The sequence below is a fragment of the Perognathus longimembris genome, chromosome 17 (genome assembly GCF_023159225.1).
Source record: "Perognathus longimembris pacificus isolate PPM17 chromosome 17, ASM2315922v1, whole genome shotgun sequence".
NCBI classification, from domain to species: Eukaryota; Metazoa; Chordata; class Mammalia; order Rodentia; family Heteromyidae; genus Perognathus; species Perognathus longimembris.
In genome coordinates this window covers 20,870,804-20,898,735 of record NC_063177.1, presented here as the reverse complement: position 1 = coordinate 20,898,735, position 27,932 = coordinate 20,870,804, and the positions used below count along the sequence as shown (strand labels likewise).

The 27,932-nt window shown below is 43.9% G+C and overlaps 1 protein-coding gene and 1 long non-coding RNA gene across 7 annotated transcripts in view; one reads left to right on the top strand and one right to left on the bottom strand.

Moving 5' to 3' along the window:
- Positions 1–1,713: 1,713 nt before the first annotated feature.
- On the top strand, positions 1,714–9,285 carry LOC125365155. Its single transcript, XR_007213655.1, has 3 exons — positions 1,714–1,726; positions 3,863–3,869; positions 9,208–9,285. It is a non-coding gene; the product is annotated as an uncharacterized LOC125365155 (long non-coding RNA).
- Nf1 (neurofibromin 1) overlaps positions 8,654–27,932 on the bottom strand; it is a 256,851-nt gene continuing 237,572 nt past the window's right edge. For all 6 annotated transcript variants that reach the window (XM_048365042.1, XM_048365038.1, XM_048365039.1 and 3 more), the window contains 4 exons: positions 25,389–25,531; positions 25,042–25,088; positions 23,572–23,788; positions 8,654–11,914 (listed from right to left, as the gene is read on the bottom strand). In XM_048365042.1, the coding sequence (XP_048220999.1) occupies positions 11,772–11,914; positions 23,572–23,788; positions 25,042–25,088; positions 25,389–25,531 (550 nt within the window). In that variant the 3' untranslated portion in view covers positions 8,654–11,771. The remainder of the gene's footprint in view (positions 11,915–23,571; positions 23,789–25,041; positions 25,089–25,388; positions 25,532–27,932) is intronic.

Here is a 27,932-nt window from a genome sequence, read left to right as displayed (position 1 = left end):
CCGGGCCGCCCGCAGCTAGCCTGAGCCCCGCGCCGCGCGCCGCGCCCCGGCACGCCGCCCGCCCCGCGCCGCCAGCGCCATCGCCGCCGCCAGCGCCATCGCGCGCCCCGGCGCCCGCCCGGGTCTGCGGCGCGCAGCCTCCGCCCGCCGGCGGCCGCTCCAGTCAGCCGCGCGCCGCGGCCCCGCGCCGGGGAGGGGAGGAGAGGGGACGGGGGGAGGGGGAGGACGAGGACGAGGAGGGGGAGGGGAGCTCCTCGTGTCAGCCGCGCGCCGCAGCCCCGCGCCGGGGAGGGGGGGGGGGAGAGAGGGAGGGGGGCCAGGGGGACGCGGCAGACAAAAGGAGCGCGTTCAGCCGCGCCTCGGCGGACTCAGTTTCCCTCCCGCGTCACCGCGATCGTCCCTCCCTGTGGAGAACCCCGAGCTTGGATGCCCGCGCCGCCACCGTGTGCGGCGAGGCCCCAGACATTTGGAGCTAGCCCCGCCTAGAATGAGTGGTTTTGATGCCCGGGCCCACCCACCCCGCCGCGCTCAGCGGCTCCCGTCCGTGGGTCCCCCAGGTGTATCCCAGGATCGACCCCTGCCCACCACGCCCTTTGTCAGCCTGCGCGCGGCGTGTGTCCCAGCGCATTCCAACCCTAGCGCGCCTGGGTGACATTCCTGACCTCTGATACTCACTCGGCAAGGTTGGGCCCCTGACCCCAGGCCACACAGCCAGAAGAGCTCAGGAAACCTCCATCTTGCCTCCTGGTCTGAACTCTCACCCTTCATATAAATATCCACCTAGCTTCGCAATTCTCAAGCTGCAGTTTCCATGTCCGCAGCATGCAGGGAGACCCTCCAGGGCAAATCATATCTGAATGGTCTTCTTGTCCTTGACCTGCAGCCACCGGCAGTGCCTGCCAGGAGATGGGCCTGTCCCCACCCACCTTCCAGGACTGAGGCACTCACTATTCGGCACAAGGACCACCAGAAATCACCTCTCTGAGCCTCAGTTTCTACTTGTCTTCCTGTTCAGCCTGGGTTATGTGTCCTGTGCAGGGGCAGCTATGTAGCTTCTGGGGTTGGGGGGGGGGGAGTTGGAATCAGACCTGACCTTTCAGCTGCCCTCCCCTACTTGGAGCCAGGTCAGAGGATAGACTGGTGGGTTTGAGGAATGGAGAGGCCACAGTGAGAAAGCAAGGCAGGGCTGTGCACTGGTGGTTCAGGCCTGTAATCCTAGCTACTTATCAGGAGGCTGACAATTGAGGATCATGGTTCAAAGCCAGCCCAGGTGGTAAAGTCCATAGACTCTTATCCCCAATTAACCAGTAAAAAGCCAGAAATGGTGCTGTAGCTCAAGTGGTAGAGGCAGCAGAAAAGGCTAAAAGGACAGCACCCTGGCTCTGAGTTCAAGCCCCAGTACCAAAACATTCACCAAAGAAAAGCAAGCAAGCTGGGCACTGGTGTCTCACAGCTGTAATCCTATCGACTGAGGCGGGTGAGGTCTGAGGATTGTGATTTGAAGCCAGCCCAGGCAGGAAAGTCATGAGGCTCTTGGGCAAAAGAAAATAGGACTAGCATAGGAAGGGAGGGAGGGAGGGAGGGAGGGAGGGAGGGAGGGAGGGAGGGAGGGAGGGAGGGAGGGAGGGAGGGAGGGGGGAGGGAGAGAGGGAGGGAGGAAGGAAGGAAGGAAGGAAGGAAGGAAGGAAGGAAGGAAAGAAAAAGAACTATGGAGGTGAGGTGAGGTGTGGGAAGAGTGGACTTTCCTATTAGTTGGGAACCCTTGGCATGATATTAACATTGCTGAGCCTCAGCTTCCTCATCTGGACAATGGAGAGTAAGCCTCTTTTACAGTGTCACTGGAAATGATAGGCAACGCATAGGAAGGGCCTGGCTATTGCTAGAAACTAGGAGAAAGGAGAGAATAAGGGGAAGGAGCAGAGGCTGACAGCTGGATGGATATCCAGTAAGGCTCCAGGCAGGAAAGTGGGGAATTGGGGATCCTAATACTTCAAGGTTAGCTTTTGTCCATCTGCCCAATAAGGATGCACAGAAAGGAGGCAGGTGCTGACCCCTAGTGTGAGCTTCAGAAGTGGCCCTCAGAGCTCTCTCCCTAGCAACAAAACCTCCAGAAGCCAGGGCCAGGGAAGCAGGAGCCCTCACCACCCTGAGCCTTTACCACCTTAATTGGTAGAGGTGGGACCCCGACCTGAGCATGAACAGATCGCCAGAAAACACAGCCCGAAGGCCAGGACTGCATTTATACCTCTTCTCCCTACAGGCAGGATCACAACAAATCACAAAGTTCCTTCCTCAGGGAGGCCTCCCTAACTCCTGGTGCTCTTGGCCATCAAACCTTCCCAGGTTTGCTTTGATGCCTCCATCAGTCACCACATGTGGGCTTGGCAACTCGTCTCCCCTCTCCACCATTGTGCTGCTCAGCACAGCATGGGTTTGTCATTTATTCATTATTTCTTTCTTGTTTCTGTGCCAGTCTTGTTGCTTGAACTCAGGGCCTGAGTGCAGTGTCTGAGCTTTTTTTCTTTTTTTCTCCTCCTTAAAGCTAGCACTCTACCACTTGAGCCACAGCTCCGCTTCTGGCTTTTTGCTGGTTAATTGGAGATAAGAGTCTCATGGACTTTTTCTGCCTGGGCTGGCTTCAAATTGTGATTCTCACATCTCAGCCTTCTGAGTAGCTAAGGTTATAGGCATGAGCCATTCTTTTTCTTTTTCCTTTCAATTTCTTTTTATTAAGCGTTGAGTATACTGGAGACAAAGAGAGGAGAGCCGCCACCAGCCCTGTCCCTGCAGAATGAGATAGAGTGCGGTCTGTGTTGAGCTCTGGGATCCCAGAAGGGTCTACAGAACACCCACCCAAAGGATCCTGGAAAAGCCCTTGCATCCTAGGATCCCAAGTCTCTCAATACGTGATCTAAGAGCCCTATGTGCAGGCTCCTGCGGGCTCCTCTGCAGGGCTGGGAAGTGCAGTATAGAGGAGTTGCCCCAGGGAGGCAAGAGGCTCTGCAGACAGAGGTTGAGTGAGAATGTTGGGGCCTCCCCTGCTGTCCTTTGCCTCCTCCAGCAGGCCTCTGCTTTTCCAGGTGATTTCCAAAGCTGCAGTGGGAAACACAGGAAGAAAGAGCAGCCAGGATTCCAGCCCATTTTCCAGCAAGAAGAATACATTTCCTCAGGTATCTTCCTGCTGGCACTGGCTCCAAGGTACGGGTCACCTGCACTGGCTAGCCTGATTCAGCGCCTTCATTCTCTTCTGACTCTCCCTTACTCATCCGAATATTCTAGCTCCTTCCTGTCTCCTGCTCTTCTCCTCCCACGTTCCAGTCCCTTGCCAATTCCCTTCCTTCAGGTGGCACTGCAGGTCGGTGACCTCTCACCTCCGCCTGTCGGTCTTGTAGCTCTCTGCACGGAGGTGAATGGCAGGCTGTGGAACCCGCCTTCCAGGCTGTGGGGAGGGTCGGTGAGCTGGTATATGTAAATATCAGGCCAGTGCCAGCCAGCACCACCTCTTGCCCCTAGTGTCACAGGGGCGTCTGGGAAATAGGTCTGAAGAACTGTAGCGACCATGAGCTCCATCTCTCTTGATCTAGCTGCCACAGCACCCCCTACAGACACAATGAAGCTCCAAGAAGGGGTGCATTAAGGAGGGTAAGTTTTGTTTGGGCCACCACGTTTCTTGTAATTTACAATAACACATCCACTACAGGAAGTGATGGCATGGCATAAGTATGATACGTAAGCTACTGAAGATGACGAAGTCCAGAACAGCTGAGCTGGGCGCCAATGGCTGTGGCTCTTCCAGCCCCAGGACTCTCAGCCAGGTTTCCTGTCTGTCACTGGGGTTGCCTGCCTTGTAGAGGTGCTGCAGGTATTTAGTGAGATAATGCACACAGCATAGCTCACTGGCTGGTGTGGCATGGAGCACACGCTGGCTATTCCGCATGTGAGCAGACAGGCCAGGAGCAGGCTACACCAGGCTGTACTTCTGTACTTGGTTCCATGAGCCTTGATTTGATTGTCCAGGGCATCTGGAAATAGGGCAGAATTCACATCTTCTCAGGCTCACAACCTGTTATTTTTTTTTTTCAGTCCTGAATAATTATCACATTGGAGGGAAGAGTGGTGTGAACTTTTTTTTTCCCCTTTGGCCCTGGGGCTTGAATTCAGGGCCTGGGTACTGTCTGTGAGAATTCAAGGCTCTACCACTTGAACCATAGCTCCACTTCTGGCTTTCTGGTGGTTAATAAGAGATAAGAGTCTCACAGACTTTCCTGCCTGGGCTGCCTTTGAACCACGATCCTTTGATCCCAGCCTCTTGAGTGGCTAAGATTACAGGCGCCTGGCTGAACTTACTTCTTTCCCTGTGTCAGAATTCATCTGAGGGGCAGGGGAGGGGCCTGGGGAGGGTGGAAGGAGGGAGAAGGCCTTACGTATGAAACTGTGACCCCTCTGTACATCACTTTGACAATAAATAAATAAGTTAAAAATTAATACAAGGACAGAAATCCTTACTTAGGAGCTACAATAAAATAAATGAGTATTTATGATAAAAATTTCATCTCAGTTGCAGTGGCACAGCAGAGTTACCACAGCTTGGAGTCGTAGTAGTGCTGGGAGGGGCCCAGAGGCCCTGGCTGGACGGGAGAGGGCTGAGGGGCAGCTTGTCCCTCCACTGTTGCAGGAGCTCATGTCAGGAGGGCGCGATCACCCAAAACCTTCTCTGACCCTCAGAACCAGGGACAGCTGATGGCTAAAATTCCTTCTAGGAGTCTAAGAACCTGCAAAAACCTTATTCTGCCCAACTGTGCTCCAACTCCTATTGGTTGCAGCAATGGCCCCAGGGGACATCTGGGCACAGCAGCATAAACCCGCAGCTTGGGGAAGCAGCCGCCTCTGTGGTGCCACCTGGTGGTAGAGAACTGCAAATTTCCCTGCTTCCTGCTGTCTGCTGCCCCCTTCTGCTTAAAACTCAGAAACCCTCAGGCTGGGACTAAGCAGAAAAGTCCTTGGCAGCCAGAGGCCTTTTTGGTACCACCATCTATCACATGTGGGCATCCATTTATTGAGCACATACTACATCCCAGGCCTCATGTGGCACAGTCTCCAGACTCAACTCATCTTCAGATACCACTTCATCCCCAAAGCCCACTCTGAGAGCCTGGCTGCTATGTCTTTCAGAACTGGGGGTTTGAGAATCATGGTTCAGAGCCAGCTCAAGCAAACATATCTGTGAGACTCTTAGCTCCAATTAACCTGAAAAAAAGCCATAAGGAAAGATATGGTTCAAGCGGTAGGCAGCCAACTACGAGCCATAAAGCCCAGTGAGAGCTTCAGGCCCCAAGTTCAAGCCTCAGTACTGACACAAAAAAGAAAGGGAAAAAAGAAAGATCTTGCCTAAGCCTTCTGAGTGTTAGGGTTATAGGTGTGAGCCACCAGTGCTTTTTGTACTGATACTGGGCCTTGAACTCAGGGCCTGAGTCCTGTCCCTTAGCTTTTTTGTTCATGGCTAGCTCTCTACCACTTGAGCCACAGCTCTACTTCTTTTTTGGGCAGTTAACTGGAGGTAAAAATCTCATGGACTTTCCTGCCAGGGCTGGCTTTGAACCAGAATTCTCAGATCTCAACCTCCTGAGTAGCTAGGATTGTAGGTGTGAGCCACCAGCAACCAGCTCAAGAATACAATCTTTTTTCAAGCCCCAGTCCTGGGGCTTGAACCCAGGGCCCAGGCACTGTCCCTGGCTTCTTTTTGCTCAGGGCTAGTGCTCTATCACTTGAGCCATAGTGTCACTTCTGCCTTTTTCTGTTTATGTGGTGCTGAGGAACCGAACCCAGGGCTGCATGCATGCTAGGCAAGCACTCTATGTTCCCAGGCCAAGAATATAATCTTATTTATTTTTAATTTATTTTTTGGCCAGTCCTGGGGCTTGAACTCAGGGCCTGAGCACTGTCCCTGGCTTCTTTTTTTTTGCCCAAGGTTAGCACTCTGCCACTTGAGCCACAGCGCCACTTCTGGCCATTTTCCCCCTATATATGTGGTGCTGGGGAATTGACCCCAGGGCTTCATGTATATGAGGCAAGCACTCTTGCCACTGGGCCATATCCCCAGCCCAAGAATACAATCTTGAGATGCTTTCTGCTGCTCTTTGCCCTCCTGCGCAGTTTCTCTGCAGCCTATCACCTCCAACACCCATGGGCACTGAAGCCCTACCTGTAACTGCTCTCTGGACACACCTCCACTTCCAACCCCTCCTTGCCTTGGCCGTTTCTAACATCCAACTCCTCAGTCTCCCATCTTGCCAACCCCACTGCACCTCTCCAAGAACCCTATCTATCCCTGCAGACCCTGAGGTCATTGTTCCAGGAGGCTGTTATGAACCTATAGGGCAGAGGCCAAGCTTTATTTTCCCAGGGTCATGTGCATGCCAGGCAAGGTCTAGAGCACCCAGTTACACGGCAGCCCAATAGGAGGTGTTTAGTTTTTGTCTTTTCTGTTTTGGCTCTGGGGATTGGAATCAGGACGTTGTACTTCGTAGGCAAGTGCTTGGCCACTGAGCTACATCCCAGCCCTAGAAGGTGTTTTCATAATTGCATATCACATTATGGAATGTCCACTTGTGATCAGCCAGTGTTAACACTGTCAGGCTGACCTGTGAGGGATTTGAAGCGAGCGTGGTGACAATAACTGTGCTGCTGTGAGGTCCTAATACTTACAGAAACACAACATGGCAAAAGGGCTGCTTTTCACTGGGCAGCTTCGGTATGATGTGATGGCAGGCCTGGGCTCTTAGGAGCATTGCTTGCCCTGGAGAGAATGTGGATGGGCTGTGTTCTGATGCACAGTAAGCCAGGCCAGTGTTACAGATGGGAATGAAGGCAGACCTAGGCATCCTTAGATGCCTGACACGACTGGTATGTGTGGGGTATTATTTTCTGGAAAAAAGAGGAACATTAGGGTTGGAGGTCCTTTTGCCCTTCCCTGGCTCCCCATGGGGACAAATAGGCTGGGCATCTCAGAATAGTCAATGGGCCTGAGGACACCCCAGGAAGCCTGTACAGGCAAATCTAGGGCCAAGGGATCCACCAAAGACACAAGGTCCTAGTGAAGGACCTCACCAAGGAGTGCCCAGGAATGGAGAGGTGTGATCTGGACCACTCCCGAGATATCCCTAACTTTGACTAAGGTGCTGCAGGTCTCAGGGAAAAGAGAACTATCAGCAGCGTTTCAGTTCCAGTTCTGAATTCTAGGGGTTGAAACTGCCTGAGAAGCCTTTTTTCTTGTGCCAGTTATGGAGCTTGAACTTGTGGCCTGGGTGCTATCCCTGAGTTTTCATGTTCAAGATCAGTGCTCTACCACATGAGCCACAGCTCCACTTCTGGCTTTTATTATTCCTTTTGTGGTTAATTATACATGAATCTCATGGGAACTGGGTAATGGTGGCTCAAGCCTGTAATCCTAGCTACTCAGGAGGCTGAGATCCGAGGATCATGGTCAAAGACAGCCCAGGCAGGAAAGTCCATGAGACTCTTAGCTCCAATTAGCCATCAGAAAACTGGAAGTGGAGCTGTGGCTCAAGTGGTGGAGTGTTGGCCTTGAGCTGAAGAGCTCAGGGGCAGTGCCCAGACCTAGAGTTCAAAGCCCCACCATTGACAAAAAGAAAAAAAAGTCTCATGGGCTTTCCTGCCCCACCTAGCTGGCCTCAAACTGCCTCAGATCTCAGCCTTCTGAGTAGCTAGGATTCCAGGCATGAGCCACTGGTCCCTGGCCCTGAGAGCTCTGTACATACACCCCGTCTCTCCCCGAATCCCAACCCAGGAGTTGGGGTGAGCCTGGGATGGCCAGGATGGTGCCTTGCTCTAACCTGCAGGTCTGTTTCACATCTTCTTTAGTCCTTTGTTCAATGTGACACTGGTGACATTGTCACTCTTGTGAGGACAGCTGTGTCCTGCAGAGTAGGTTTTGGAGGATTCCTTCTCCATCATGAGTGGGAGGCCGGTCTGTAGAAAACGTCTCAGGGGTGTGGCTTCCAGTGTTCACACAGTGCCACACAACACAGTGCAGAGGAGAAAACTGAGGCTGTTGAGCCCCCTGCAGACCTAAGCCGGCTTACTGGTGGCCCCAGGTGGGGGTGGGGAGGGGTGGATAGCATGTCTGACAGCTCACTTGCAAATGAGTCAGCTCTACCCCACCAAGCCATAAAAAAGTGTTTTGTGAAAATGAGTTTACTTTTAGTTTAGGGAGGTTCTAGAAATAGAGCTTTCCTATTGGGGGAGGGGAGCCAACAACTCCCATAAAAGAACAGAAATGGTCTTAATGTTCCAGGGAGGAAGAGCTGCGTGTGAAGAAATGAACTCCTCACATTTTAGTGCAGGTTGAATTTACATTTTACTTTAAAAAAAGGGGGTGTGTGGAGGTACATACACGGAAGGAAGAGGGTGGGGGGTGACAATGTGAAGTGGGTCCCAGGACTCTCCCTGCAGTGGCAGTGGCATCTGCCGGTGGCACACCGCTCGCACAGGAACAAGGCTGGAGCTGAGGGCACCCCAGGCATCAGGCCGGATGGAAAGGGGAGTCGCTATCATATACATGGAAGTTTACAATACACAGCATTTGTCTGTAAAGGATGGAACGCAGTCGCAGGAAGAATTAACAATACTAACATGAGAATAATCAAATTTTTGTTTGTTATCCATGTACAGCAACTAACTGCTTTACAAAAAAGCAAAATAATACAATATATCATCACATGTATTTACAGTGTAGTAAATATACTTTTCTGTCAAATTTTACACAAACTATTTACAGGTGAATATACTGCATTAAAAAAAAAACTGTGGCGGACACTAAGTGAACTTTTGTACAAGTCCATTGCATAAGAATAAATCATGCCTCATTATGCCTGGGATAACCGGAGAAACAAAAACAAAATCAAAACTCCCCCACTCCCCCAACAAAGCAAAACAAACCAAACTCCCAAAGAAATGGAAAAACTCCTGAAACCTACTGCGGGCTCACACTGTCCCAGCGAGGACCTGTACCCCCGGGGTGAAGGCTGGCTGCACGGTGGTGTGCAGGGGCCTGGTGCATGACAGGTGACAGAGACAGGATGTGCTCGGGGGCAGCCGGGCAGTGGAGCCCTGGTGCCAGTTACACACAGCACAAATAGGACTGAGTTGCTTTCCTCTTGATAAAATTGGGGGGGGGGGTGCATTTAGAAACCCAAAACAAATGACAGAACTTGCATCAAATTATGCAAATAGGCCACTTGTTCAGAACTTCAGAATTTCTTTTGTTAAGTTACAAGGAAAAGGACTAAGAAAGTATTTTCATTTCTCTGGGGAAGCCTATTGTGAGACATAATCTCATGTTGGTTTTAGTTACTTGGACTTTCCTTCAAAGTTAGAGGTTCTTTACATAAGGTGAACTTTAAATCTTAGTTCTAAGTTTTCAAATTCCCCGGATGGGTTGGCCAAAAGGGTTTTTGCAGTTCAAAGAAGGCTCCATTTTGATTTGTGCAACGCAGATCACTTTCTGAGGTACTTCGAGTGGATTCATCCTATTCATTACGCTAGAGGGAAATAATAAATTTGAGAAACATCATATGTTCGTAAACTTGTTTATGGAAAGATTAGTATTTCTAACAGTAAACCTTTGGAAATTTCTCTATTTGATGGGATAAGCAAAACAGCATAATGCCCACCATTGCATGCACCAAATCAACAGAGAGGAAAAATAGCCCACCAAAATTCTTATAGGCTCCATCTGCCTGCTGTGCCGGGAGCTGGGTGGCACAGGGGCCGCAGCGCCGCAGCTCCGCAGCTCCGCAGCTCGGCCCCGCAGGAGCTGGGCCCTCGGCACTGCATTGCTTTTCTGTGTTTCTAAGCTCAATTCTGATCTTGGCTTCTTTACATCTTAGTTACTCTGTTGTTTTATATATTATACACTAATACAGCCTCTAGATTAGTGAAAAACAAAAGCTTTGTTATCTGTACCTGTTTTCTATATTGTTCAACAAGTCTATGTTAAAATCACTATCAATACTAGGGTTTTATTTTTTAACTTTTTTTTTTTTGGCAAATGGTTCTTTTCCCCAGGACTGTAAACAAATTAAAAAAATTAAATTCTTGTTATTTCTGAATATCAAAAGCAATTTTATTTACATTAACATATTACATTGTTACTGTGTGGATAAGTGTGAAATGTTATATTATTAAAATCAGAACACTTAAATGTACCATTATGTATTGAGTTAGCTGTGGAATTTAATTTACCGAAACCCACTAATGAACTATTACAGGAACTCCTCGTCTCTCCTGGTTTCTTTTCTGCCTCTTTCAAAGCCATGTCTGAACATATAAAGGGAATGCAGGAATGTGAGGATAATACATTTTGTAATAAATACAGTCTAGTCCTACACTGGAGAATCCAGACAGCAGTAGGCTCACTGAAGTGAAATTATTTTGCACTGCAGTTCTACAAATACACTGGGTCCACATTATTCTGGAAGTCCCTAAGCCACGAGAGCTCATCCCATTCAGTGAAGTGCAGCTCTAGAGGCCCCGGGGACGCACCACCGCAGGCTGGTCAGGATTTTCACAGTGATCAAGTGCGATCCTGGCACACAGAGCCCAAGTGCTTTGCTAGAGATTCCTGATTTTTTGGAGGAGAGGAGAAGATCAAAAGATGTTTAAAATACATCTTATCAAAGAAATTTATAATTTACACAACATAGTCTCTTTCTTTGAAAATTATTTAACAAAATAAAAAGTATCAGCTACTTCAAAAGTCACGTACCATTCCTTTTTGCTATAGAGGCTAATGCAAACAAGTATGAAAATTACCTTCTGGGAACAAGTTTCAACACTTTGTTCACTGATTACCCTGCTCAGAACTATTTAGAAAAGAAGAAGAAGCAAAAAATTCATAATTACTATACTTAGTATAGTTTTGGCTTATAAAAAAACAAATTTTTTTTTCCTAGCTACTTAAAGGTTAGAAGATAATCAACTGGAGGGAAAAAAAAACAACCTAGTGTAGATGACTGAGTTTGGATAAGGCCTCAGAATCCATAGTTTTAATTCGGTAATGTTAAGATATATGTGGTCATGCTTATTTTCCTGTATTTATTGCTAATGCTCAAGTGTTAGTATTTCTTAAGAATCTACTACAAAAATCCTAGCTCCCCCCTCCCAATCCCCCCCCCCCAATACCTCGCCTCACTGTAGCTTTATGGCATGAAGTCTCGGAGGCGGACTTCTATGGTTCCCTCAGCTTCAGATGGGAAAAAAGGTCCACAGCTAAAAGTCAGGTTAAATGCACTGGGGTTGTGCTCTTGTTTTTCCATAAACTTTTAGCTTGATGAGTATGGAAACCAGACTAACACTTCACTTTGTGTGACGGATATAGAACACAAAGAAGGCAGCGCCTTGTGCAAAGAGCTATTCCCACTGGCCAGTGGTAGCAGAATCTGGGAGTTCATCCATGGTCTCTCCCAACTGGGATGTTTTCCATTCAGGAAGCCTGACCTGTCAACTTTCTTTGCAGTTGTCTGACCACTTGCTTACATCAGTTAAATGCCAAAAGTAGAAGGAAAAAAAATGAAGGAAAAAGCATTAAATTTAGGCAATGCTTCCAAGAACTGAGCATCTGGCAACGTGGCTGACTGGGTGGGTCATTATAAAACAGAAGTGCAGCACTGCAAGGTGGGGACGGGGCGAGGCGAGGGAGGGGTCACTAGTGAGGAGCCCATGTCAAGACGGTTTGAAAAAGAAAGCAAAGTTCACATCATCTTCTTAATGCTATTACGTTTGAAGCTGCCAGCACTTCTCTGCTTCTGTACTTGGCTTGCGGATCCATGGCGAGTTCGTCCACTGTTACAGTGGCCAGAGGTGGGGGAGAGTTCCACATTCTCCTTGTCAATTCCTGGACAGAAACAGAGTTGCCGGTTACTTCCCCCTTCTGCCATTACGCTCCAGGACTTGAATCTCATTCTTTGTGTATGAGACACAACCTGGTCAAGTGGTTTTGAATATCTCATTTTCATAGTAAACTACTAGAATGGTTATAAAGCCTTTGCCATACAGAAAACCTCACATTTGCTGAGCCAAATGTGCTATCATTGCAGAAAAACGGAAGAAAGGAGTTGCGAGGAAAAGCTAGAGAGGCAGGCAGGCTTGAATAGAGTTAAATGTGAGCAGCCACCAGGGAAGACTAGAGCTCCTTCCTCCAAATCATACCAGAAGTGTCCAGCAGAGGGCGGTTCTAGCTACACATTGGCAAATCTTTTTTTTTTTTTTTTGCCAGTCCTGGGCCTTGGACTCAGGGCCTGAGCACTGTCCCTGGCTTCTTTTTGCTCAAGGCTAGCACTCTGCCACTTGAGCCACAGCGCCACTTCTGGCCATTTTCTGTATATGTGGTGCTGGGGAATTGAACCGAGGGCTTCATGTATACGAGGCAAGCACTCTTGCCACTAGGCCATATCCCAGCCCCTGGCAAATCTTTCATTAAAAAAAAAAAGGCAAAAACACTTTCTATTTTTTGAATCATGTGACTGTTCCAAAGGAGCTCAAACATTACTGAGAAAACAATGAATTGCAAAAGCTATTCCCTAGAATCTGCTTCTTTTCAACTGTGGAAAGTCATTCATTGTACACCTTTCAATGGGAAACATATACTATTTCTCTCATGGAGACTAAACCTCCAACAGCTGGCCTTGCAGTAAATGTTATAAATAATAAAGTAATTACAGAAAGTATCCACAACAAAAAGACTATAAGCCAGACAGGCAAATGAGCAGGAAAAGAGTGGGAGCAGGAAGCAGTGACTGAGGCAGTATTGAGGGTGGCTTCTTGGGTGCTGGTAATACTGGATTTCATGATCTGGGTATTGTAACTTCAAGTTGTATCTGAAAGTTCACTAAGTTTTAACCTTATGACCTTGAACCCCAAATTAGCATGATAACATCATCTCTGGAATAACTACTGTTGGGAGTACACTATATTCTTATTTTGAATAGGCGAATTTCAGGTAATTTTTACTTCATCTTTTTTTATCACTACGGTTTGAATTTTTAGATAATCATTAATATCTTAAAAATTATCAAAACTGAAAGAATGCTCCTAATCTTATTATGCTGAGTGTTTGTGCAGCTCTTTTGATTGCCTGTTTACTCTATGTGATATGTAATTGTCTTACGTCTACCTCCTTCGTGGTACCTTTCTGTCTCTTAACAGAACTACTTTCTACCTTCTCATGTCTACAGTTTGTAGCTCTTGCATACATGATCATAACTTGTGTATTATTTTTTCTATGTCTTCCCTTAAAGGAAAAACACCTAGAAGAGGAACATTTATTACTCATTTTTTGTCTTAAAAATCTAGTTGATCATTTTTATTAGATGACTACTTTATTGGTTGAAATAACTGCTTCTGTTTTAAAATGTGATAGTTGGATCTGTGTAATCCAGAGCATAAAAGTATGAGGCCCCTGACCTCCAAGGGGTTCTAGTATTACAATTTTTTTTTCCAATTTAGCCTCTATCTGAAATGATCATACAGCACATCAGTGTAGTTTACCTGTAATTCTCTTATATGTGCACATGGCCTTTAAGTTCAAACCTGGTATCTTTCCTTAATAGGAATCTATTTCCTGAACCTTATTTCCTAATAGAGGAATATGAAGGCAAAACTAGGACCTTAAGGAGTTCTGTTTTGAAGTAACTTGTAGCTGGCCGGGAGGAGGGAGGCCTGTCTTTGATATAGCCTTGCTATGGCCCTACTACAGATGCGAGGGGAAGCAGTCCTTATATTTCCTTCCATTTGGGGACCAGGGCCTGCTGGGTCATAGTTTTTTTTGTTTGTTTGTTTTTGGCACAGTCCTGGGGCTTGAACTCACAGTTCCTGCTGGCTTTGAACTGCCATTCTCAGATCTCAGCCTCCTGAGTAGGTAGGATAACAAACATGAGCCACTGTATAATATATATTATATAAACTGTATATATAATATATATACACTGTATATATAATATATACAGTATATATATATTATATAAACTGTAGTTATGGATCACTAGGGATGATGTACGTAGTAGTCTTAGCTTCTTTAAGAAGTGCTAAGAATATTCTACTAGTGGCTCATGCCACTAGTAGATTGGAAAATCATTTTTAAAAAGCAATTAAAGTAACATGTTTATGTAATATGGACCACTTTGAAAAGGGAAAATTACATGAAATAGGATGGTTATAATATTTGAATATGGCATTTAAATTTCTAAACCTAATTTTTCTTCCTGGGTAACACTTTTTAAAAAAATAATCCTTTAAAATTTAGTGTAGGGGCTGGGGATATGGCCTAGTGGCAAGAGTGCTTGCCTCGTATACATGAGGCCCTGGGTTCAATTCCCCAGCACCACATATACAGAAAACGGCCAGAGGTGGCACTGTGGCTCAAGTGGCAGAGTGCTAGCCTTGAGCAAAAAGAAGCCAGGGACAGTGCTCAGGCCCTGAGTCCAAGCTCCAGGACTGGCAAAAAAACCCCAATAAAATTTAGTGTAGAAGTATCTCTAGAGCTGGTAAGAGCTCTGAGCCTGCTCACACGGGACTGTGCTGTGCCCATCCTGTACTGGTCAAGCTACGTTTTCAAGTTCTTTTTATCACCCTTGGAGCTCTGGCTCTGAGCTCTCTTAGGTCTCCAAAGCACTAAGGCTCCCTTCTTACCTCCAGTGAACATAAAGTGAAATCCATGAAGTAACAGGTACCCAATTTACTACTCTCAGTTCCCCCACAAGCACAATGAAATTGAATATGGCAGAAGAAGCAAAGTTCTCTATGGTAGTATATTATTAATAGTACAATGTTATAATAACAAGTGGTTTCAGACAAAGACATTCTAAATAAAAGGTGTTATTGGCTAAAGTTGTGAATTGTGTTATGCGGGGACAACAGTAGTTCTGTGTCTCTCCCTTGCTAGAACATGAGTTCTTTGAAAGCAGGTATCAGTTTATTTCAATGGTTAGTGATATACAGCTCCTGTTTGACAAATAATTAAACATTTGAGTTATTGAGAAGCTGAGGAGAAATGGATTAAATAATCTGTCACAAGTTACTCAAGAAAAACAAAAGACTACTAATAATGGAAACTGCATACCGCCTTCCCAGGAGCCCTTGCTGGTTGCCTGACTTCACATCTTAGTTTATTACAAGTGCAATATGGGAGCCTCAGCAGAAAACTCTTCCTGTACATATATGCCAGTATGCTGAGCACCGAAGTGTGAGCCTTGGTTGGTCAGAACTTTTATTTGGCTCTAGATTCTTTGTTCCTTCTTTTTGGGTGATGACTGAACTTAGGAGGGATTGTGCATTTTAAAACTCCTGGCTCTACTGCACTAAGCAACACTGTCAATCCCCTTGGTGTTGGGATGTTTCTGTGTGGGTGGTGATACTGGGAGTGTAAACTCGGGGCCTCTCGGTGTCCAACCTCCTTGCCTCTAGTTCTTAAGCTGGAAATGAAGGAGAATGAGGGCTGTTAGAAAGGTCAGATACAATAATCTGTGCAAATAATTTTTTTTGGCATTTATAAAATAATTACTGTGTAAATTAAAATGATTCTAACAATTCAAAAAAGATTCAATGATATGTTAAAAGGAGTCTCAGGACAAAAAAAGATCTTAAATTTTATGCCAGAATTTGTAAAATTATCAAAACTAATGTAAATAAACACAAAACATAGTAACTCTTCTTAGGGGAAAAAAAAGTTATGTTATGTTATTTATTTATTTTTTTGCCAGTCCTGGGGCTTGGACTCAGGGCCTGAGCACTGTCACTGGCTTCTTTCTGCTCAAGGCTAGCACTCTACCACTTGAGCCACAGCGCCATTTCTGACTTTTTATGCTTCTTTATGTGATGCTGAGAAATCGAACTCAGGTCTTCATGCATGTTAGACAAGCACTCTACTGCTAAGCCACATTCCTAGCCCCTTCATTTTTTTTTTCCTTTTGTTGGTCGGTCATGAGGCTTGAACTTTGGGCCTGGGTATTGTTCCTGAGCTCTTCAGCTCAAGGCTAATGCTCTATCACTTTGAGCCACAACACCACTTCCAGTTTTCTAGTGGTTAATTGGAGATAAGAGTCTCATGGACCCTCCTGTCTGGGATGACTTTGAACCACAATCCTCAGATCTCAGCCTGCGGAGTGGCTACCATTACAGGTGTGAGCCACCTGTGCACTGCTTATAGCTTGTTTTTAATGCTACAGCACATACATTTACAGTGACATGTTAAATATGCACTTAAATTATTTGGTGTTTTGAGCTATATATACAAAATTATAACTATAGGAATTTAAAAATAATTTTAATGAGATTTCAACAATTGCTAACATTTATTTCCTTTTCTGTCCAGGTTTAATTTTTTGTATAATAAATACAGAATAAAAGAAAAGGCATATTTTGTAAATTGGACATATATAGGTGTGTCACATTTTTCCTTCTTAGTCCTTAAGGATAACTGATCACATTCCTTTACTAGAAAATATACATGATGAAACGAACAGCCAGCTTTAATATCTAAGGAAAGTTGGCTTTATTTTGTGGGAAAGCAAGTATTTTTAAAGTTAAATGTTTCTTCAAGCCCCAATATCCTACTTCTTCTTAACTCTCACTTAAATTCGTTGTTAACCTGCTGGGTTAGTAGTGCAGGGCTGGACTGAAGTTTTGATACTTGGGGGAGGCACGAGAATAACAATGGAGACAGGACTCACTGCCCCTGCAGTTTTGTAAGCTCCCCAGGCCCCACAAAGCAGTGGCTCTCCCAAGTTGTGCAGTGCCAGGCTGAGCTTCTGGAAGTGGTCAGTGAAGTCTCATGCTATTTGCCCACGGGTAAGCAGTACTTCGTGCAAGGATGCTGAAAGCAAGGAGTACCTGTATGAGGGAACAGCTGCACGAAAACTGCTGACTTAGAGCAAGGCAGGGGAGCTTCACAGACACAGAATGGAAGAAAAAAACAAAGTGAGTGATGTCCAGAGGCGTCCAACAAAAGGTGAAATAAGACCAGAATAGATCATTGCTATGTTCCCTGGTTTTCAAAGAGGGTCTGATTCAACCTATTTAACTCTCGCCATTAATTTCCTAAACATTATAATCTGTAAATAAGTAATAGAATTTATACTTTTTATACATTCATGTGTTTTTACCATCTGCATTTATTTTGTGGTGCTGGGATTGAACTCAAGGGCCTTGATCATGCTAAGAAAGCATTCTACCACTGAGATATATGCTCAGTCCTTGGTTTTTTGAGATAGCATCTCAGTATGTAGTCCAGGTTAGCTTTAAATTTAATTCTACTGCCTTAATCTCCCAAGTGCAAGGACTACAGGTGTGTACCATCATATCCCCAAGAAATGATTTTTTTTTTTTTTTGGCCAGTCCTGGGCCTTGGACTCAGGGCCTGAGCACTGTCCCTGGCTTCTTCCCGCTCAAGGCTAGCACTCTGCCACTTGAGCCACAGCGCCGCTTCTGGCCGTTTTCTGTATATGTGGTGCTGGGGAATCGAACCTAGGGCCTCGTGTATCCGAGGCAGGCACTCTTGCCACTAGGCTATATCCCCAGCCCCCAAGAAATGATTTTGATGAACTATTCCTGCACACACACAGCTGTCAGCGTTCCTGGTTTTAGGAATGCCTGTGCACCCTTCTCTACATGACGTGTATATCACAGAAGCAAAGGAAGAGAATTACTAACAAGCCTGGACAAATCCAAAAATAAGGTAGAAGTGAATTTAAAATAAAGATCTACTTAGTATGCCTTTGCTTTAAAAAATTCATGCTACAATTAAAAAACACTAGGCTTATTATCCATCTCTCTATATATATTGCAACTCTTACTCTTTTTTGTCGTCTGTGAGGCTTGAACTCAGGGTGGGCACTGTCCCTTAGCTTCTTAAGCTCAAGACTAATGTTCTACCACTTTGAGCCCATAGCTCCACTTCCATTTTTTGAGTGGTTTAGTCTCACGAGGACTTTCCTGCCCAGGCTGACTCTGAACTGTGATCCTCAGATCTCAGTCTCCTGAGTAGCTAGGACTACAGGTGTGAGTCACTAGTACCTGGCTTACTTTTTTTTTTTTTAAGGCAAGTACACATGTAAAATTTTTTTTGCCATAATTTCTACCTAAATGTCTGAACTATCAGAATAATTACAGTACAAGGTAAAACAGTAAAGTATCACTTTCCCACTTTACCATCCTTACTATTCTGAGTCTCCTGTAGGCAGGTATACTGTGCTAGCACTACAGAGCCTCCGTGTGGAGTAAGCAATGAGTATGTGGTTATGACTATGTGCTTACTCTGTACAGAGCATCACAGTGTTACTCTTACATGTAAAGTTAAGGGCTCTAATTTTACAAAATAAGGCTGACAGTTGTGGTTCAAGTAGTAAACTGCCTGCCTAGCAAGTTCAAGATCTTGAGTTCAAACCCTAGTATCATGAGGGTGGAAAATGTCCCAGAGTATCTCAAGTGCCTAACATACACCTACAAAAAAGGTGTTCACGTGTTTATTAAATTAAATTATAGTATAAAAGTATTTGTAGCTGGGCACTAGTGGCTCATGCTTGTAATTCTAGCTACTCAGGAGGTTGAGGTCTGAGGATCACGATTCAAAGCCAGCCTGGGTAAGAAAGGCCGTGACACTCTTATCTCCAATTAACTACCAGAAAACAAGAAGTGGAGCTGTGGCTCAAAGTGCTAGAGCACTAGCCTTGAGCAAAAAAGCTCAGAGACAGCATCCAGGCCCTGAGTTCAAGCCCCATGAATGACTGACAAAAAAAAGTTTTTGGAGACCCCAACAGAGTATAAATTGTATTTTAATCATCTGGACATAGATCTAAGTGATTTCATTTTTCTCTCTTCAGGTCCTGGGGCTTGAACTCAGGGCCTGAGTGTTGTTACTGAGCTTTTTTTGCTCAAGGCTAGAGCACCACCACTTGAGCCATAGTTCTACTTCTAGCTTTTTTTTTGGTGGGGGGGGGCAAGGGGATAGTTAATTGTAGGTAAGTCTTACAGACTTTCCTGCTTGGGCTGGCTTCAAACTATGATCCTCAGATACCAGCCTCCTGAGTAGGATTATAGGTGTGAGCCACAGGTACCCAGATAGAACTTTTTTGTTTTTTCGGCTAGTCTTGGGTTTTGGGACTTAGGGCTTGAGCATTGTCCTTGGCTTCTTTTTGCTTAAGACTAATGCTCTACCTCTTGAGCCATAGCACCACTTCTGGTTTTGTTTATGTGGTGCTGAGGAATCAGATACCAGGGCTTCATGCATGCAAGGCAAGCACTCTATCACTAAACCACATTCCCAGCCTCCAGTTATAAATTCTTCTTTTTTTGCCAGTCTTGGGGCTCAAACTCAGGGCCTGAGCATTGTCCCTGTCTTTTTGCTCAAGGCTAGCATTCTGCCAACTTGAGCCACAGCGTCACTTCTGGCCTTTTCTTTATATGTGGTGCCGAGGAATCGAACCCAGGGCTTCATGTATATGAGGCAAGCATTCTTGACACTAAGCCATATTCCCAGCCCTGTAGTTATAACTTCTTAACAAGTACTAAGTCTATTTCACTCTATCTGTATGTTTTCTTCCAGTGCTAGGGATTGAACTCAGAGCCTGTGCATGCCAGAGAACACCATGTATATATTTATTTGATTGGGATGTAGTATAGGGTTTGAAAGCAGGGCTTCCTGCCTGCTTTCTACATAGGTGCTCTACCACTGAGCTACATCCCCAGACATTTCTAGCACTTGTTATATTTGAGATAGGGTCTTGGGGCTGGGAATATGGCCTAGTGATAAGAGTGCTTGTTTCGTATACATGAAGCCCTTGGTTCGATTCCCCAGCACCACACATATAGAAAACAGCCAGAAGTGGTGCTGTGGCTCAAGTGGCAGAGTGCTAGCCTTGAGCCAAAAGAAGCCAGGGACAGTGCTTGGACCCTGAGTCCAAGCCCCTGGACTGGAAAAAAAAAAAAAAAAAGATAGAGAGATAGGGTCTTGCATTCTTCCTGGGAGCATGCCTGGAAGGTGATCTGCCTGTTTTAAGCATCCCATAATAGACATCACACCTGGTATCTAACAACTCTTACCATGAAGTTATTCCATAAGAGTAAATGACAAGAACACAACAAACAGGTATAAAGAAACCAGAAAAAGCTCTCTTTGTGGAGATGACTCTATAATAATTTATAGATACAAATCAACTTCTTAGGGAAGTTACTGTTGAAAAGATAAACTCTCTTCTCCAAAAGCACATAGTAGGAAGTGGTGCTGTGGCTCAAGTGGTAGAGTGTGAGACTTGAGCAAAAGAAACTCAGGGATAGCACCTAGGCCCTAAATCCAAGTCCCAGGATCAGCACCATAGGGGGAAAAAAAAAGTAACCTTGTAAGAACCTGGCACCTGTAATCCTAGCCACTCAGGAGGAGGCTGAGATCTGAGAAGGGTGGTTCATAGCCAGCCAGGGTAGGAAAATCCCTGGATTCTTATCTTTAATTAACCACCAGAAAACTGGAAGAGGTGCTGTGGCTCAAAGTGGGAGAGAGCTAATTAGCTTTGAGTGAAAAAGCTCAGGGACATTGGCTAGGCCCTGAGTTCAAGCCCCATGACTGGCCAAAGGGGGAAGAAAAAAACACCTTGCAAGAAAAAGACCATACAATTTAGAGGAAGATCTGAACTCTTGATTCTTTTGGAAATAATCAGAGATTTCCAGGGTGTACTAGTTAATTTAGGCAGTCATCTTTGAATAACTACTGGTGGTGACATCACTGGTTTAAAAAGTAACAAAAACTTTACATGCTATCCTGATTTTGGGGTTGTGAACTCAGGTCTTTGTGCTTTCTAGGTAGGCACTCTACCACTTGAGCCACACTCCCAGTTATTTTTAAAAAATATTATTGCCTTTAAGTAGTTGTACAAAAGAGTTATTACTCAACATATAAGTTTATGAATATAATGCATCTTGGTCAATATCATCCCTTTCATTATTCTCTCCCACCAGCCCTTTCAATTAAAAAAAAATTGAGACAGAATCTGGAACTCACAATTCTTCTGCCTCAGACTATAAGCATACATTTTCACACCTAGTCTGTTCTCTGATGATTTTATTTAAAAAAATAATTCTAAGTAACAAGTTATAGGGTTAAGACTGTTCTACCAAAGAAGATAATATGGCTAGTCTTTAATTAACACTGGATAATTTAACCAGTTGGCAGGGGAATTTACTATATTCAACTCTCAACCTGATGTGTCTACTTGTAGGCAAAAATGGACAGCAATATCCATAACAATAAAGTTTGGGTTTAAAAAAGTAAATAAAAGCACCGTTTTAGTAGTTTAAAACTGTATGTTAAAATAACAACAACACCTAAATAGGAGAACCATGTAAACAAAATCTACTAATTATTCTCCCTTGTAATGCTGAGGATAGAACCCAGGGCCTATCATGCTAGGCAGGGATTCTACCATTGAACTCTATCTTTAGTCTATACTAATTTTCATTGTCAAAACTAATAGTTAATATGCAAAAAATAACCAAGAAAATAGTCATCTCTACAGAAGAAACAAACTGATAGATCTAAGCTAAAGCAGACAGAAGTGATGAGACAAAAATAAGAAATAAATGGAGGAGGTAAAGGAAGAAAGAGAAAGAAGATAAATGTGCAGATAGGGAAGACAATAAATGTGGTTGAGGGAGCACTGGCCTTGATTCTACCTAGGAGCTGTGTCATTAAAGCAGTTCACTTAAGGCTTTCTAAAACCCATTCTCACTGCAACCAACACTGTGAGCCTAGAGCTAAATCACTTACACAGTCTCCAAGCTCCAAAATGCAGAGTTTATGGAGAAAGGACTGGAAGATCTAAATTCTGTCCTGGCCCAAACAGCTGATATGTGGTAATGGGACAGTATTGCAGGCAGAACTTCTCAAGGTAGAACTTCTCAAACTCCAATGTGCATAAGAATCACCTAGGGTGCTAAAGTAAAACATCCATTGCAGGCTGGGTGCCACTCTTGGGAGTTTCTTGTGCAGGTTTGGGGTGGCACTCCAGCATTTGCATTTCTAAACTTTTCTCAAAGACTGCTACTGCTACTGGTGGCCTCAGAGCACAACTGGAGATACCCTGTCCTAAAGAGTAGGTGGCAGGACAATGCGCATAGCTATGCAGGGAAGAAGGTAGTCAGACCTCTCACCCTGGGGAAGAAGGAACATCTTCAAAGAGACTGAGAAATAAATGCTGAAGTAAAGCTTAAGAGTTTAATATGATCGTTTTACATAATTAGTTGCACTAGGAATTGAGTATTATATTTGGCAAATTCTGCAGAACCACACATAAATGGGAATGTTCATGTAACACTCTCATAGGAAAATTGGGAAAGGTTTAACATGGCATATTAAAGTGGAGATTCTATTTATAGTTCTTAGACGTCACAAATTAGTGACATAATTTGAGTTTTAAAAGGAAAATCGACATTATCATTTAATAGAGCTATATAAAATATCTAAAAGAAAATTTCCTTGGCTGGGATGTGTGGCTCATGTGGTAGAAGGCTTGTCTACTAGCAGGAGACTCTGGGCTCAAATCCTTGTGGAATGAGTGATTTCATAAGCGACCTTTTCAGATAATAGACTTTTAAACAAATCCTTCTTTGAACCATTTTAGATTACTCTTTCCAGAAGAAAAACGTGACCACTATAGCAGCTTTCTGTAATTGCCCACTGTTATAACAAGAGGCCAACAGTGTCAGCTCTGTGATGAACAGTGTGCGCCTCTGGTTCACCCAGAGCTGGATGAGGCATTCCTACCAACGAGCTCACGGTCATGCAGTCTGTCATTTCTTCTGTTTTATTTACCTCAATTCCCTTGAGCTGCTATCTCTCAGCATGTCAACCTTTAAGTTACATGTCGAATTGGTATACCGGGAGTTAACAGTGACTCTATAGTAAAGACTACTTACAGGCTTTAAGAAGTTATTTTCTGAATTTTGGAGGGATAGTACTAGATTTTGAACTCAGGGCCTTGTGCTTGCCAAGCAAGTATTCTACCACTTGAGCTAAATACCCAGAGTATGATGTTATTATTTGAGAAGACATTTTTGGTCTGGTTGTTCATTTAATCAGATCTTCAAAACAGCCCATGGTTGGTTGAGTGTTACTGTGCTGTTGCTGGTAGCAAAGTGGGAAGTGTATTAGACTTTGTGTATATTTGTTTTAATAAAATATCTCCTTAGTATATACCTTAAGGGGAAAGAAATTGTAGTCCTGCTCACTTCCTCAATAATGTAGCTGAGGTTTTCTTCAAGCTCAAACTCTAAAAACTGATCAATTCTTGGGATACCTTTGTGAACACTATAGATGGTACAACTCAATGAAAAGCCCAAAGCTTTATAGAGTAACAATATTCAAGTCAGTTACAAAGTAAAGAAGAAATGCAAGGTGAACCTTAGGAGGAAAAAGAGCAAATTCTGCTGTAATAAGATCACAAGGAAATCCTTAATATTAGTATCTTAATATTAGTGCTTAAAATCATATCACTAGCCCAATGTACTGACCTGGGGAATGCTGGGAAGTTGCGAGTGAGGTCATGGAATTGGAGAGGTTAAGGTTGGCAGCGATACTAAGCTGGCTCTGCAGTGCAGGAGGGTAAGGAGAGGTGGGGGTCAGGAGGGACTCCTCACTTGTTTCTTCATCAATTCCAGGCAAGTATGTGTCAATCAAGGCATCAAGAAACTTAACAATAAGCTCAGCATAGTCTGGGATTTGTGTTTGCTGTAATAGAAAATAGGAAATTATTTTAGCTTCACTTTAAAAAAAAATCCCCTTTGAAGGAAAAAAAATAATTTTTATTTTGGGTTTGACTATTTTTGTTTGTATTACAGATAATTTAAAAGGGAGTAGATTAATATTTATAGACCACCACAGAACTTACAATTGGGAATATTAAGTAGCTTACACTTAAAGCTTCCAGATGAACCTGGAAGTAAAGAAAGCCACGCACAGACTGAATTTAATACTGGAATGATACCACTATCAAGAATGATGTCTAGCTCATTTCCCACAATGGAGAAAATGAGCATTCTCACTGTAGTACTAATTCCACCAACCAGACATTCTGCAGGGCTCACAGAGTTGCAGCAATCTCAGTGTACTGACTTCCAACTTACTTTCTTTCCCCATTTGGTACTAATAGTGACTCTTAGGAAAAATGACATTTAAGCTAGTGGCTCACACCTGTAATCCTAGCTACTTAGCAGCCTGAGATCTAAGGACTGTAGTTCAATCCTGCCCAGGCAGGAAAGTCTGTGAGACTCTTACATCCAATTAAACACCAGAAAACTGGAAGTGGCATTATGGCTCAAGTGGTAGAACATTTATGAGTTTAAAGATGGTATTTCCTTCAGATGACTATTATGTCTAGCTGTTTATACTCAGTTATTAAAACTGGAACAAGATTTAGCTAATTCCCACTGATTTATCATCTCTGTATCTAAAGCACTAGGAGTCTGCTGGGGTGGGGGAAAAAACACAAGTCTTGCCTTCAAGGAACTTAGATCAATTTGGAGAGAGGCCATACCACAAAAGTCATTTTAAATGTATACATTCGTGTAGAATTACATTAACACAAATCAAAACCACAATGAATAGAGAAATGACAGCTGGATGTGAGAATATTTTCATGACATAGAATTCAATCAGCATTATGTTCCTTTCTAGTCACAAATGTGTATGTTAAGACTACCAAATATGTAATGGTCTGTGGACAGAGAAGTTTTTTGTTTTGTTTTTTTTTTGGCAGTCCTGGGGCTTGGACTCAGGGCCTGAGCACTGTCCCTGGCTTCTTTTTGCTCAAGGCTAGCACTCTACCTCTTGAGCCATAGCGCCACTTCTGGCATTTTCTGTTTATGCGGTGCTGAGGAATCGAACCCTGGGCTTTGTACATGCTAGGCAAGCACTCTACCACTAAGCCACATTCCCAGCCCAGTATTAAAAGTTTTGTCAAGAATAAAAGTGTATTATCTTACCTTTGAAAAGGGTCCTGCAAATCTCCATAAGCCATTAAAACCAAAACCTGTGAGAAATCAAATAAGAAAATTACTCATTCTTACAGCAATGGTAACCGAAGTTAATGTTACCAAAGTTGACATATAAAACCTATGTACATACGAAAACTGTAGAATGAGTGCTATATTTCAATAAAGTCCATCATATTGGACATATAATTAAGGGTGTCAGAAAATGGCACATGAGTTTGCTAAAGCAGAAATGAGCCCATCCCTTGGGAAGCATTCTGTGGTCAGAGTGGCCTTAGGAAGCGCACTGCAGGACATGCATACTGGCCACTTGCTCACCACTGTTGACACTGACTTACTCTGTAGATAAGATGTCTGGTACTGTGGGGGGGATTCCTCATGGTACACCACACTCTGCACAATTCCATGGATTGGATTTAGTAAGTTTGGATCTTGGCACAATGACAACAGGGTGTTGATCTTAGAGTCCAACAAATTATGCCTAAAGAAAAGAAACAAAACAACAAAGGAACAGTTTAGAGGAAAAGGTTTACTAGAAAACTATTTTTCTAAACAATGTGGCAAAACTGGAGATGACTGCTTTTAACTTTTCTAGTGTTGTTTTTTGTCTCCTCAAAATTTTCTATCACAAACATTTGTGTTTGTGTATATGTATGTGTGTTTTTCTGCTTGTGTTTTTAGTCCAATTGTGAAAACAGTTGGCAGTGTCATATGACTATAAATACATAAGATAAACACTTTTTTTTATTTTGCCAGTCCTGGGGCCTTTGACTCAGGGCCTACGCACTGTCCCTGGCTTCTTTTTGCTCAAGGCTAGCACTCTGCCACTTGAGCCACAGCGCCACCTCTGGTTGTTTTCTATATAAGTGGTCCTGGGGAATCGAACCCAGAGATTCATGCATACGAGGCAAACACTCTTGCCACTAGGCCATATTCCCAGCCCCATAAGGTAAATGCTTTCACAAGGCAAGCTTGACTTTTATCTGCAACCTTAGCATGTGTTAAGATCATCTCTATGTGCTATCTGTTGATCTTATACCCCAGGATCCAAAACTAGATCCAATATTAATCAGTGATAATATTAATAAATGAATGTTTAAATATAAATATAGAAAATAACATTATGCGATACCAAATCAGGTTGAATTTTGCTAAGTAAAAGGAAACTTACTTTGGGGGAGGTGGGGTAAAATACACAATCAAAGGAATCTTTTGGTGAGAAAACTTTTTTTTCCTCTCTCTTAGAGGTGTACTATGGTTTAATTCAAGGCTTTACAGTTTTTAGGCAGGCCCTCTACTACTTGAGCCATGCCCCATTCCTTTCATAATTTTATTTACTTTCCCATAAGGTCTTTTATTTTTGCTCAGGGCCAGCCTCTGAGCGATCATTCTACCAATAACCTCCCACATTGCTGGAATTACTGATATGAACCATCAACAGATGTGAACCACCATGCTCAGTTTGTTGGTTGAGGTGGGGGTGGTTCACTAACTTTTTGTCAAGGCCCAGAATATAATCTTTCCAGTCTCTGCCTCCTGAGGAGCTGGGATTACAGGAGTATACCACCATGCCTGGACCAGAAATTATTTCTAATAGGCTATACTTCATTAATTTAAAAAACCTGAGATTTAAACTATATAAAATTCTGAAACTTTAAGTGAGAGTAAATAAAAGAAATAGTAGCATTATATAAACAATATGGGTAAGGAATAGAACAACCAAATTTCTTTAAAGCTGAGCACTTTATTTTGTTTTGTTTTTTTTGCCAGCCCTGGGGCTTGAACTCAGGGCCTAAGCACTGTCCCCTTTTTCTTTTTGCTCAAGGCTAGCACTCTGCCACTTGAGCCACAGCGCCACTTCTGGCTTTTTTGTATATATGTGGTGCTGAGGAATTGAACCAAGGGCTTCATGTATATGAGGCAAGCACTCTTGCCACTAGGCCGTATTCCCAGCCCAAAGCTAAACACTTTTTTTTTTTTTTGCCAGTCCTGGGCCTTGCACTCAGGGACTGAGCACTGTCCCTGGCTTCTTCCCGCTCAAGGCTTAGCACTTTGCCACCTGAGCCACAGCGCCCCTTCTGGCCGTTTTCCGTATATGTGGTACTGGGGAATTGAACCTAGGGCTTCATGTATGGGAGGCAAGCTCTCTTGCCACTAGGCCATATCCCCAGCCCCCCAAAGCTAAACACTTTGAAGATAAAATATTAACAGAGTAAGATTTACTACTCAAACGGGAAATCAATTTTCTATACTCAGTTGTGAACAAACACAAAAGCTCTCCTAGAAACAAAACTAAACTAAGCATGCTGATTTAAGTTATACCAATCTATTATTTTGCTCAAAAAGTCAGAAAAACATACACTGTTTATGAGGATAACCACTTAAACAAATCAACACAAGTTTATAAAAGGTGACTTACCTTATAGCTCAAATTTAGTTTAGCTATCAGTAAACCCACTATGATTTTGTTTTCTTGTTTTGGGCACCAGGGAATCAAACCTGGTATGTAAGTTGGGCATGTAATATCACTGGCTATTACCTCTAGGTCCCCTAAACCTACTATCTCAAAGATAAAAATCTTTATCACATTATCTCACTTACTCCTACTGGGTAAAAATATATTTCCCAAAAAAAATTTTTTTTTTTTTGGTGGTTAGCTGTGGGAGGCTTGAACTCAGGGCCTGAGTGCTGTCCCTGAGCCATTTTGTGCTCAAGGCTAGCACTTGAGCCACAGAGCCACTTCCAGTTTTTGAGTGGTAAACTGGAGTCTCACAAGGACTTTTCTGCCGGGGCTGGCTTCAAACTGTGATCCTCAGATCTCAGTCTCCTTAGTAGCTAGGATTACAGGCCTGAGCAACAGGCGCCTGGCTTCCTAAACCTTT